The sequence below is a fragment of the Typha latifolia genome, chromosome 6 (genome assembly GCF_019914945.1).
Source record: "Typha latifolia isolate L0001 chromosome 6, TyphaL0001v2, whole genome shotgun sequence".
NCBI lineage: Eukaryota > Viridiplantae > Streptophyta > Magnoliopsida > Poales > Typhaceae > Typha > Typha latifolia.
In genome coordinates, this window is record NC_133091.1 from 4,601,465 (window position 1) to 4,615,472 (window position 14,008).

Sequence of the window (14,008 nt, forward strand, 5' to 3'; positions counted from 1 at the left end):
TCTTTACTTGGTTGACATTCCAACTCATGGCTCAGGGTACTTAGTATGCTTCTTCTTCCTTTCTTCCTCTCAAAGCTCTTTGGCGAGCAGTTTGGAAGATTAAATATATTCTTCCAAGGACCCTTATTTTCATCTAGCATTGCCTCTCCTAAGCGCTACCAACCAAGGAAGTTCTTCACACTCGCTGGTATGCTATAGATAAGTTTTGCCATTACCGTCCGAGCTCATCAGAATCTATTATTCATGTGTTTTTTTATTGTCCTTTTGCAAAGGCAGTATGGTTTGGTAGGGATTTCGTTGGCCTCGCATTTCCTCTCTTTCAGATTGGTTGATAGACTCCAAACCTAACAAGGTGCAGATTTATTTCCTCTTATTTTTGTTACTATGTGGTGTGTTTGGAAAGATCGAAATGATTATTTATTTCGATAGTCTGCTGCTAGCCCAAAAAATATAGTTCGCTCTATCAAATGTATCATCTCTTTATGATCGGACGACCTTTTTTTTTTTGACTCAAATCACCATTCCTGTAACACCCGTGTTTAAAAAAAAAAATTCAGCGCACGCGCTTGGCGCGTGTGCTGACTCTTTCTTCCTCCTCCCCCACCTCTCGCAGTTGGTTACAAGAGGTGGGAGAGAAGTGCGCTGGAGTGGAGCTAACTCCACTCCGCTGCCCTCTCCGCCTCATCCCTATTTAAACTCCCTCCCCCTCACCTTCTAGGTTGGTTTCACTCTTCGAAATTCCTCTCTCTCTCATTCTTCCTTCCTCTCTTTTCTCTCCCGAGCCGCCGAAGCTTTCATCGCGGGCAGTGAGTCACCGAAGCGCCGGCAGCCAACCAAAACCCCCTCACCTCGATCCTCAGGTTAGCCTCCATCCCCTCTTTAGTTTAATTTGAAAACAGCCTAGTTAATCATGCATAATTAGGAATTTATTTACGTCTGCCTTCATCGGAGAAATTCGTCGGCCGGTCCGAGAAGTTTCCCCGCTTCAGCCCCTTGGGGCGTGAGGGAGGCGATGCCATGTCGCTTCCCACCGCCGGGTTTCTTTGGCACAAGCGGCCACCATCGGCGGTAGTGGCCTCGCTCGTCAGCCTCGACTGACCCACCTCTTCACATGGAAGAGGTAGGTACTCAAGATGAGGGCTTCGAGCCCACCTAGCACTCAATCGGGAAGCTCCATGGCCGCCGGCCATGGAGTTCCTCAATTCTCACCCTCCAGCCGCACTGGCCGGAGGTTCAGATCACTCCTGCACCAAAGTCGACCTAGTTGACTTGGGGAGGAGTTGCTTGAGCTGGGGGGGCTGTCGGCGACGGGGATCACCGGCAGCAACACCCTTTCTCCTCTGTTCTTCTTTTCTAGCAAGGAGATGAGGAGAAGGTGGGGGTTGGGCCAACCCCCACTGCTCTCTCTATAGGCTATGGTCCCAAGTCCTCAGACCTTTACTAAGGCCTCAGACCACCTTAGTTTCTGGTGGGCTGCGAGCAGCCCACTTCCTCACCCTGATGGACTGGGCTCTGGAGCCCAGTCCACCATCTCACTTTGCTGGATTGGGCCCTTGAGCCTAGTCCAGTGCGCCTTAGAACCAGGTGGGCCTGCAGCCCACCTCCTCACCCTGATGGACTGGGCTCTGGAGCCCAGTCCACCATCTTACTTTGCTGGATTGGGCCCTTGAGCCTAGTCCAGTGCACCTTAGAACCAGGTGCACAGCCCACCTCCTCACTCTATTGGACTGGGCTCTTGAGCCTAGTCCACTGTCTCTAGTCTAGTGGGCTGCAGGTACATCCGCAGCCCACTCTCTCTCACCAAATTTGTTGGGCCTTGAGCCCAGCCCAACCATTAACCCTAAGACTAATTTATTTATTATTAGTCTGTTATTTTTTTTAAAATTTTGTTAGCTACATAAATTATAATTATTTTAATTTTCTCAACCATGTTATTAATAAAATTAGGACTTATACATAATTAAATTAGGTATTTGAATTTATTAGTCTTTCCAATTATCTTCGACACTTACATTGTAAACGACTCTAAATGACCTTTTTTTTAAATTAAGACAAATAATATTTCGGGCCTAGAAAATTAAACTTAATTCATACAACAAGATAGTTAGTCTATAAGTCCATTAATCTTATGTTTATTTTATTGATAAATTATTAGATCCATTATTATACGGGAAGGATCTCGAAAATTAAGAAGAGCCGACTGATTAGGGAAGTAAGACGAATTCCAGAAATATCTCAGGCGAGTAGAATTCTATAATAGTCTACGAAAATGCATACTTATGCCATTTCTTATCTGTATTAATCAAATGTCGTTTATTACTTGCAAAAATTACATGATATTTCATTCTTGCATTTAATTACATGTCAATTCTTATTTGCATTATTTATCACTTAACGCACATGTATGATAGACTCTATGCTTGTTTATAATACATGTTATTTGATGATTATGTTAAATGAATAATAAAGGTCATGGCACCACGTGCAGTTATCATTGTTAGTCAAGTCCCAACTAGGTAGTGCCCCTTTCACTCACTCAACTCGGGGTTAAGGGTAGAATGTATTATATAGCATTATATTAGCGGTCTACACCTGAGGTCGGTAGCTGGTGGAGCATTCAGGTGATTACACTGCCCTAGTTGGAGGCTAGTCTAGTATGATATTAGAAAAGATAATTGAGAGATAGGGATTGTAGTCCTAGTGGTACCTGAGGATACAGGGTCAAAACGTCTATCGAGCTGTGTGCTCTTAACCGCCGAATGTGATGATTCCGCTCAAAGTGATGATTACTAGAGCAGTGTTGATGGGCCTACAATTGGGGTCTTTAGTCTGATGATCATAGACAACCGGTCATATGCAGTGTCGCTAGGCATGTATGGGCGATATTACCGCTAGATGACTAGTCCCCCTCAATTTTATGGTACTTTGTGAGATATGTCTTTGTGACTCAATTTCTGTGTGAATTTCTATGTAATTGAAACTATAGTGATGAAAGTTATTAAAAGTCATAATGTACACTTTCTCTGACATGTTACGGGTTTGTATTTCTATTTATCATGTGATATTCTTATATTACTATTGGATTTTACTTGCTGGGCCCCGTGCTCACCGCCATTTTGGTGGAAATGTTTCAGAGCTGATTATGGAGGATGCGGATATCGAGGAGTAGCAGATTCATTTCTCTATTTTAGTATTTATTTATTATATTATTTCTGGTTGGACTTGGCCCCTGTGAGGGTATTTATGTTTTAAAACTTGTGTTGGACTTGTATTCATAGAGGCTTGTTGAGGCTTGTGACATTGTAACTTTGGATTATTTATTGAATTATTATGTTATTTCTAGACTTATCCAGATATTTTGTGAGATCATTTCACTGACGGGTCTCGTGAGAATCACGTGAAATTTCTCCACGTGAGGAACACGTGATTTTTGGAAGTGGGTGTTTCAATTCTGATGCCCATAGTTCTGATGGAGATTAGCTCATTGATCTCACACTCTTTCTGTTGGGTTGACGCTAGTTTGTGCAAAGGATTGGATGCTGGAATTAATATTTATCTCCAATCAACATTCTCAGGATTATTTCGACAGACTATTTATTTACTTGACTATCCTTTGGCTTTAGAAGGAGAAGCTTAAGCCCTTCTAGCAAGACTCAAAGTGATTCAAGCTCTCATACCTTTGGAGAAAGTTCTTCTTTTTTCTAATTGCAAAACAGTAGTGGATACCTTCTCCTCTAATTCACCTAATGATATTCCATGGGTCATTAGGTCTTGGATTAGAGCGTGCCGCAGCTTGCATGCTGCTCTCCCTTCCACTACTATATTGCATACTATCACTCCCTTCCACTACTATATTGCAAACTAGCGGGGCCAATAATTCTTATGCTCATAATCTTGCATGTTTGGCTTTATCCACCCAATTTTCTCTATCCGATTAGGTGCATTATGTAATCTTTCTTGATGAAATGAATTTTGACTATGTTCTTTCTCTCTCAAAAAAAAAAAAAATTTGAGTCAAATTTAATTAATTAGATCAGACTTAAATTTCATTTCAAATTAAGATTATATTACGTGCCAACTCAAGTCAGCTTGGCTCGATAAGACATGATATATATATATATATATAATTATGTTACATGTTTAATCTGAATTTAAAACGTGTAGATTACCCACCAACTTGATTCAAGTTGGATTCAATTCAACTTCCATTCTAACTTAATCCAGGCTAAGTTATGATCAAAGTAAATCTAATTAATTAAAGTTTAATATGCCAGCTTAGGCTCGAAACTAGTTTGTAGAATGTTTATAAGAATAAAAGAATCAGCGATAATAAAAGGAAATTCTTTAACAAATAAAAAAGTGGTTAATTAGTCCTAACTAACAGGAAGCTAATCATTCAAATAGTTTCAAAGTTTATCTTTTTTTTAATTGTATATAATTTTTTAATTTAATATAAAAAATTGAGTGTATATATTTTTTATAGTTGAATATATATATATTTTATATATGTATATACCCTTCTATTTTCTCGATAAGTTTGGAAGATAAATAATTTGCAAAAGGAGTCCAAAAACTTTGCGGGCCGGGCTCAGGCCCTACTCAGGTTTCCTCCAGCATTTAGATGCAGCCAGCCGAATAAACTCAAAACCATCTAAAAGGAAAGCGACTCACCGCTGCGCTTCCCAGAATTTCCTCCCTCTCCGACTTCCAACTTTCCTAGTTTTTCGATCGGAAGAGACGGCGGAAGAGTATGCGCACCAAGAACTTCCGCAAGAGAAGCTTCGAGCAGGACGCCAATTCGGACTCCGGAGACGAAGAGGACCGCAGGTAATGCAATAATCCCTGCAAAACCACTCGTTCATGGTGTTGGTGTTGGGATTACTCATCTATTCGCCCTTCTTTCCCGAGATTTATTTATTAGGGTTTTGGTTGTGTTAGATTGGCTTTGGAGGAGGTCAAGTTCCTCCAGAAGCAGCGGGAGAGGAAGACCGGCATCCCCGCTCTCCCTATTCCGGCCAACTCTGCCGCCTTGGCGGCAGCCGGCGGCCTCCACCGCTCAGCCGAGAAGAAGGGCGAAGCTGGCGGAGGCGATGGCGAGAAGGAGGACCTCGTGCTCCAGGATACCTTCGCACAGGAGACTGCCGTCACCATCGAAGACCCCAACATGTACTCTTCTTTGCACGCTCTCGTATCTCTCTTCTGTTGTTGATTTGTTCTGGATGTTCTTATCTCTATTCTCGTGCTGCGAAGGTTGAAATATGTGGAACAAGAATTGGCTAAGAAGAGGGGCAAAAAGATCGATGCTAATGAGAAAGATGAGAAGGATCAGGTGGATGAGCTCTATGTTGTGCCCGATCATCTCAAGGTGACCTCTTTTATTTACAAAAAGGATCGCTCACTGATAACTACTCTGGATTATGTTTATGCTTATGCTTTTGTTTCTTGTAGGTGAAGAAGAGGAACTCAGAGGAGAGTTCCACGCAATGGACAACCGGGATCGCGGAAGTCCAGCTACCTATTGAGTGTGTTTCCTCCTTTGTCTCTGTGTTTCCTGTATTTTATTTACTTGGGCAAGTCTCCAAATATGATTTCCCTTCCCTGTTTTTTGAGTTAAAAAATAGCATCACACCAATGATTTCACTGATTGGAACAATGAAAAAACCTAAATTGTGCATTTTTGATAGTACACACTTTTGCTGCAACAAATGCTGTTATTCAGCAGTATTTCTTCAAATTACCTAATTACTTGGGGACAACACATTTGCAAAGAGACTCCAAACTAATGAAGGGAACTTAGAAGAATTTAGAACTTAAGATTTATAGGACTGTTTTTTTTTTAACGCTATGTTTTATAGGCAGCAAATTCTTTTGATTGGCTGTCCTGTTCTCTTATTTACACAAACCACTCCTGTTTTGATGCTTTCTATATGTTGAATGCTACTATACTTCTTGACATTAATATAACTGTATTGTTGTGGCTAAGAAACATTACAAATGAATTCCTTGTGCCCTATTTAGTGCATTAATTATCTAATCAGGATCTCAGACATTCTGTACAGTTTCTAAGTTTTCATTAATTCTAGCTCATCCTATTCATGTAGTCTAAAGGCTTACCTATCCTTCTTCAAGATCCAATGTTTCTGAAATCAACTAGTATGTTAGATGACATTTTTGAATCTACTTCTGCTTTGACACACTGATATGATAAATCTTGAAATGTCCTCTGGATCGACATGCCTGCACAAAGTTCCATGCATGCAATTGTATTAGATATGTTCTTAAGGAAATAGATAAATACCTTTCCTGAAATTAGATGGTGAGTCGGTGACATTTAAGAGGGTACTAGGGAAAATAATTTGCAAACAGGATAACAATTAACAAAAGAAAATAACTGGAAGTCTGGAACTAAGAAGGTGATGCTAATACAACATGGATCATGACAACTAACCATATTATGAGAGTTGCATCAAAGGTTCTATGTGTTTCAGAAGTAGAAAAAAATATGCTCAAAGGAGAAACGCTGGTTAAATGATGAGGTAGTGATAAAAAAGAATATGACTTGGCAAAAAGGTAGAAGTAGTAAATGAAAGTGAATTTTATATCCTTGTCGCATAAGACTTCGTGTTTTGAAAGGTGACGGATGCAGCCGCCTTGGCGGGGGCGGTGGACGCCCCGCAAACAGGGAATATGATCAGGAAATTGCAGACAGGCTGCCTTGATGGTCTTGGCAGGTCGCCTTGTCACTTGGTGGGCTGGGTGACCTGCTATGGCGTTGGAGTGTGTCATCTTCTCTTTTCCTCTCTTGTGTCCATGGCGTTTGAGTGTTATTTTCTCTCTTGAATGGTCACAAGCGATCGGCCCACTAAAGATTCCGGGAGAGATTGAGATGGGTGACAGAGGAATAGGGAAGTAAGGGAGAGGAAGTGAGATGGATATTTTATTGTTAGTATTTGATTCCATCACTATCTGATTGGATCACTCCCATACCCATGCTTCTAAAATCTAACCAATGGTTTTTGTTCCCTAATTTACAAAGATCAGTGTACTAGAAATTTCTTGCAGCTAGTTACTAAGATAATTCATTTGCGGGATTGCAGATATAAATTGCGAAATATTGAAGAAACAGAAGCCGCTAAAAAGCTCTTGCAAGAGAAAAGGCTTGCCAGTAAAACAAAATCAGAGCTGACCATTCCATCAAGCTATAGTGCAGATTATTTCCAGCGTGGCCGAGATTATGCAGAAAAACTTCGGAGAGGTTTGACATGCTTACTTGGCCTCATTTATTTGCAATTTGCATGTGATATTAGTCTATTACTTTACAGGCATGTGTCCAATCAGGTGAGTGGGAAGCCTTGTTGTCTAAATAAATGCTCACTCTCATTCTATTTGCTATCCAACTAAATATTGATCCTTTGTTTCTGAACAGAAGGGTGGAATCCCCTCTTTTCCACATCAAAAGTTGTGGCAACAATTAAAAAAATCAATCATCCGTTCTTAATGTTTTTTCTGAGAGAAACTTTGCTTTTGGCATTTCTCTTGCATAATGCATGAAGTATGACATACTATGTAATGTAGATGACAAATCCATCTTATAGGATAAGCTTGAATGAGTTTTGTAGTATTAAGAGTTCTTGAAAATTAATACACAATACTTCTGTTGGAATCATGAATAGCTGATAGATATTTGTGATCCTCACCTAGTGTTACAACAAAGTTTGGGGGTTATTTAGACGTAAAGGTGAGTGGTGCCCAACATGTATTCAGCACCATTGCTGTGTCTTTGCTGGAACATAGGCCTCTAATTTCACTTACTGCTTGCAGTAGCAAGTCCACACAATGTAAGCTCTAAACATGTGTGATCACAATAAAATCTTGGCTGACAAATAGTACTCTGAATCACTGAATGTATCAAGATTTTACATTGTGACATTTCTTTTATGTTGTCAGTCAAATTGTAAATAATAACCATGACATAGAGAATAATGGAACAGAAAGTAGAAACAATAAATGTCTGAAGAAGAAGATAAAAGAAAAACATTTTTATCCATGTCTACGAAATCATCACAGAATAGATTATCTTGTGGTTTATCTAAATGTTGACTTGTCATAAAATACATATAATTGAAGTTTTCACTGAGTTATATGAGACAATTTGTAGTGCACTATTACATATACTTTCTACAAATTTCAAAGACAGAATAATGATCAAGAGTTCCTTTAATAATTTTATCCATTTTACAAAGACCTAGATCACGAAGAAAAAAAAAACTATAAAGTCAAACTAGTAGAACCTGACCTTAAATTTTTTAGATTATTGGTGAACATTATCAAGTAGCTGCTGCACTCTCAATTCTCCAGCTCATCACATTTGCAAGAATAGTAGTTTGACTTACTAAGTTACTAGGTTATTATTAGGAAGAGTGAATGTGGAAGATTGCATTCATCATTACTGTGTTGGGAGTAGCTTTGATACTTCTATTCTTATTTGGAATTAACTAATATCTATATTTATTTTCATTATTTGGTATTATTGTTTGTGGTGATGCATTAGCATGAGTTTTATGATGTTCCATGATATTATTGGACTAATTTTTTAGTGGGAAATTTTCTTTTAGAACTGTTTGGTGGTGGGATAAGAAAAAATTGGGACTGAAATAAAATGGGGTCTTATAATCAGATAAAGGCAATTTTTATCTCAAACTTTTATTGGGTGTTCAATTGCAAAAATAACAACTAGTGCTGGGGTAATTTGTTTTTTGATTGTGATAGTTGGGATCAAAGATAAAAAATGATCAAATTTAAAAGATTATAAATACCCTAGGAGATTCAATTTCTCACACGCTATTAGTAATAAAATGTGGAATAACAAACATATAAGGACAATCTCAAACACCAGTATTTTTACGTGAAAAAAACTTGCAACGTGGGTAAAAAATCACGGATTCAAACTCGAATTAAAATTAATCACTAATAACTGTAGCGGTTACAAGATTGGCTTATAGATTGCTTACTGATTCCCACTACTATATTTATAAGGTTTTGCTTGCTTGAACCCATAATACATTATTTTCCATGATTGATTCCTAGCCCCAGTGGCCCTAGAGGTTGATATTTTTGTTTTAATGACCATTAGGACATATTTCTTCCATATCTTATGCAGGCACGATGAGTAGAAAATTGATATAGCACGTTCCATCCAAAGGCATGAGATTTTCTTCAAAATCCTCTCCAAAAGGATAATAGGATGGCTCTAATGATTTAGAAAGATGCTCTAAAATTAGGTCGTAAGCTCTTATGTACCTCCTTTAATAATAGCCCGAACTACCTTTCAAAAGTTTTCCAAATGGACTCAAAAAACTCAGATTTGTTCCCATGCATTCGATGCACTTTTATGCATTCAAATGTCTCACATGAGAACTCATGCCGTTTCTAAAGTGATTAAAACCACTCTTCAAATGCTTGTACACCAAAATATCTCTGTATTTTTTGGTTTGAACCACTTTCAAAGTGGTTAGAACTATTGAACTAAAGTTGCCAAAACTTGATATATCTTTTTTGTGTAAACCAATGCCATAGATTGAATTATTGATTTAAAAATCAATCTTCAATTATAATATTTTTCATCAAATATTTCATAATTTGTACATATACTCATACTTAAAATTTAGACTTGTTTTATATTTGAAGCATAATTTACCAATTATATAAGTACAAATAAAACCTCTCAAAATTAACCTAATTACTCTTCTCCTATTTTAATGTAAACAGATATTTGGTACTTTTTCTATTGAGAAATATAGAAAATTAGTTTAAAATTAAATATAAATTATAATTTTATTTTATAACTATTATATTATAGGGAAATTAATCAAAATAAGTACACTGCATTTTGCTTTTATTATCATTTACACCCTATCTTATAGTATTTACTATTCAACCTCTATAGGTTTAATCCTTAAAAGCACCGTAAATTAATGTAACCTGACATCAACTGATATAATGGAGAATATATCTTCAATTTCAAAAATATATCTAAGAAATTATCCCTCACTTTTATACTTAAACCTGTGGCACAAGAAGAGTAGAAGTTATTCAAGGGCACTTCAATTATTTTTCACCTTTAATTAAGTTAACTAATGTAAATAGTAACTTTCGATTAGGAAAATTAATGTTAGGGAGTTTTTGATGATTAAACTCATAATGTAGGGATCGAATAATAAATATCGATAAAGTACAGTGTAAACAATAATAAAAGCAAAATGCAGGGTTTTTTTTAATTAATTTTGTATGTTAAATTATATTATCATATCATGGTTATTATAGAATTTCTGACCACTTCTTTTTTTTTAAACATATTCACCTTAATTAAAAATATCAATACCATTACAAATAGCACCATAAATAGGTATCTCATATCAAAACATTTTCACAATAGACATATTCTAATATATTATATTAGTAGTCACATTACAATTCGGTGATTCAGTAACCGTAGTAGTGCCATTTTACATTCAGTAATATATTATAATATATATAGAATAGAGAGGACAAATTGGTTATTTTTCTTTTGGGCTAACAAAGTGGAATAACCCGTCTTTTTAATCTTAACAACTTAACACCTCTTTGACAATCAATTTCTGAGATAAAAAGGGATTACCATGGATAAACCCCCTTATCCCTGGTTGCCAAATGGGGCCTTAATGCCTAAGGGTGCCTTTGTAGGATATGGTTACTACAATCCTTTAATCATACTAGGATCCCAATCTAGTCTCCTTTAGACTTAGGAGAAAAGGGCCATCTTTTTATAAATGTAATCCTATCTCAACCCCATTTTCAGGTGTACAATTTCGTAAAATTTTAGTGCAATGCACAATGGTTAAACATCAAAACCAAATATGTTTGGTGCATTAATACTAGTTTTCTTGAGATATTTTCTGCTTGTTGCTTTTTAGCTTCTCAGAAGTTATTGTATCTTTTGCTCCTAACCCTACGTCCTTTGCTAGTCAACGTACCATTCAAGTGATGGATTAGTCCATGGAAGGAATTTTTACCTTTCCTTGTTATCAACAATCAGGTCCTTGTCTAGGGAAAATATACCGGAGGGACAACAATGGTACTTATGTGCTAACTATGTGGGTCCAACTAAATGATTTCTTTTTCATTGCCATGATTTACATGAGGATGTATTTGCTATGACTCTTTTTCTTTCTCCCACAATTTTTATGCCTGCTGGCGAGCCAACTAAAACAGTGTTTTTTTTCTCTAGATTTGATGTACTATCAACTATACCATATTATGTTTTTATATGTACCCTTCAAGTTCAGTTGCTTTCAATTTTATCGCTATAGAATCAATTAGACTATTTGAGAAGTCAAATCTTACACATTCTGTACTTATCATAAAAAACAACATTCAGAATCTTGTTTGTAACGGGAGAATAGGAGATCAATTTGCAATCTTACACACCATTTGTTATATGGTCATCTTTGCATTTGCTGATATCTGGGATAACAGTCGAACTGTTTTGACATAAATGCCCATGAGATAATATCTTGATTATTCTAGTTTGGCAGATGCCATCAAATATATGGCTGTATGTGTAATCCATAATGCTTTCTATTTGTATATATGCAAATATCAGACATTTAGTCAGACCCAGATTCAGCTTCAGGCATCTAGAGGGCAATCAAATTCGACAGGGCTTATATGAACATTACTATTTATGAAGGCTATATTTGCAAAGTTGCAAAGGACCAAAGGGAAAAATGGTCTCCATTTTTTTCTCGTCTCATATCTTAGTCTTCAGTTGGAAATTCTATTATAAGAAGATACTATGTGCTTAAATTTTAATGGACCTCATTTATGATCAAGGAATTTCACATTAGAAGCTACTGATAAGTGTTTGTTTCTCTATGTAGACCATCCTGAACTGTACAAAGAACGAGGTCCACAAGTTAATGAAACCGGAGGCAAACCAGCAGACACTAACAATCCAGATGGTGCAGTGCGTAGACAAGCTGCCACAGATGAATTCATGCTCGATCGGTTCCGCAAGCGAGAAAGACATCGCGTTATGCGAAGATAGCACAAAATGTAACTTTGTATCATGAGCCTAACAAATTGAAAAGTATCTTATACAGTTTTGCTGTGCCAAGTAAATCCTGTATATGTTCTTCATCTTACACGGAAGTTGGATTTGATGGCCTAAGTTGCTCGTGCAATTTCCTGGTGGATGACTCGCTTCAATGAAGCAGCTCAATTTGTTCTGTATCAACATATTATAACTGGGCAGTAGACTCGACACAATCAGTCTTAATACTCCTATTTATTATGAATTTGTACTTTCTTTTGCCTCCAAAAAGGTGTATTTTTTTTTGGTGAATAATGACCCAACTAGATTTTTAATTTATGGGTTAAATATATTTTATCTTCTTCTGTTTATCTTCAAAATTTCTTTACTCTCCTTTATTTAAAAAAATTTCAAATTAATTCCTGTACTTATAATTAAACTGAAATCTTTACATTTTCTGTCATAATTAATGGAGTGCACATAAATATTAAAATATTAGACAGAATAGATAAGTTTTTTAATAGAAAGAAATACTTATATAAAATAGGAAGGGTTATTTTGTCTCTAAAAATATAAAAATGGAGGGAATTCAGCTCGTCATTGAATGCTTGAATTTTTTGGGTGCGCATTGTTAGTTTAGATAGAAAAATTTACGGTCTCACATTAGTTATAATTATAAAAACAAGATAAAGTAATTATCATATATGGAGATGATAGAGATAAAATATATTTAACTTTTAATTTATTGTGTCCAGGGTCCAAAATTATTCTTTTTTCGGTTGCGTATGTTTCATTTAGTTTTTCTTACTAGTTATGTTTTAGGAAATTTAATATTATTCATACCATGTAGATCGGTGTCATTTAGCTTTTGAATTGTACTTAAAATGCCTAAAATATGTCACCTGTAGAAGCAAAATGATCCTCACATCTTTGAAATAAGTTTGTTAAGGTTAAGATAAAAATATAAAGAGAGCTAAATATTTAAATAACGAAATATTTTATATTCTGTTAGCTGGCCTTAGGATAAAATAAATCCATGCACGCCCGGCAAATTAAAAACAAATTTTTTTTTATAATAACTATGTATAAATAACATAATTAATATATCATTATTTCTACTAAATTGAACTTTGTACAAAATTATACAATCGATGTATACATATTTAAAAGTAGGAAGTATATTTTTGACCATCTTGATAAATAATTTATATATGTGACAACACTTTTTTTTTTACTAGCACACCTTTGCAAAATAAAACATATGTTGTATATGTGTTATATATAAATTACATAAACAATACAATATTGTTTGTGCTAAACTAGACTTTGTATAAAATTATATAGCTAATGCATACATTTTCAAAAATATAGCATATACTTTTAATAATATTTGTGTATAATTTATATAAACACACCATTGTTACTAGATTGTAGTTTGTGCAAAATTATACAGTCTAAAATTTTGAGAGAAATAAAAATTCTAGACCGTGTCTCATCAAAGAGAGGATAAACTATGGATCCAATCACCCACAGATCAGTCTATTTTATAAAAAAAATATTGATACATGATTCCTTATAATCGCTCATATCGCATCACTGATGATTATTGATTAAATTCCCTCTTTTGCTCAAACTCCATCGAGCAAAAAGAGGACTTTAATCAATAGTTAATTGTTCTCGTTGTGAATTGTACTCACTTTTCAATAGTTGTAGTTATGCTCGCTGACGATAAAACAACTCCACTATGCTTCATTTAAACTAATGAAAATCTTATATTTGTGGAAAATGAAGCTTATTTGAAGATTGTATAACTCTTAAAGTAATAATATTTGATCTCTCTCACTTTTCAACTATTGTAGACATACTCGCTGACGATTAAGCAACTCCGCTATGCTTCAATAAATAGCACGACTTGATTATATATAAAATCCTAGATTA

General features: G+C 35.8%; 1 protein-coding gene across 1 annotated transcript; it reads left to right on the top strand.

The window, feature by feature from the left end:
- The first annotated feature begins 4,539 nt into the window (after nucleotides 1-4,539).
- LOC140791075 (protein COP1 SUPPRESSOR 2) lies at nucleotides 4,540-12,418 on the top strand. The gene is made up of 6 exons (XM_073141455.1): nucleotides 4,540-4,827; nucleotides 4,939-5,166; nucleotides 5,251-5,365; nucleotides 5,449-5,522; nucleotides 7,098-7,255; nucleotides 11,919-12,418. The coding sequence occupies exons 1-6, from the start codon at nucleotides 4,751-4,753 to the stop codon at nucleotides 12,083-12,085; spliced, it is 819 nt and encodes a 272-aa protein (XP_072997556.1). The 5' UTR covers nucleotides 4,540-4,750; the 3' UTR covers nucleotides 12,086-12,418.
- The last annotated feature ends 1,590 nt before the right edge of the window (nucleotides 12,419-14,008 follow it).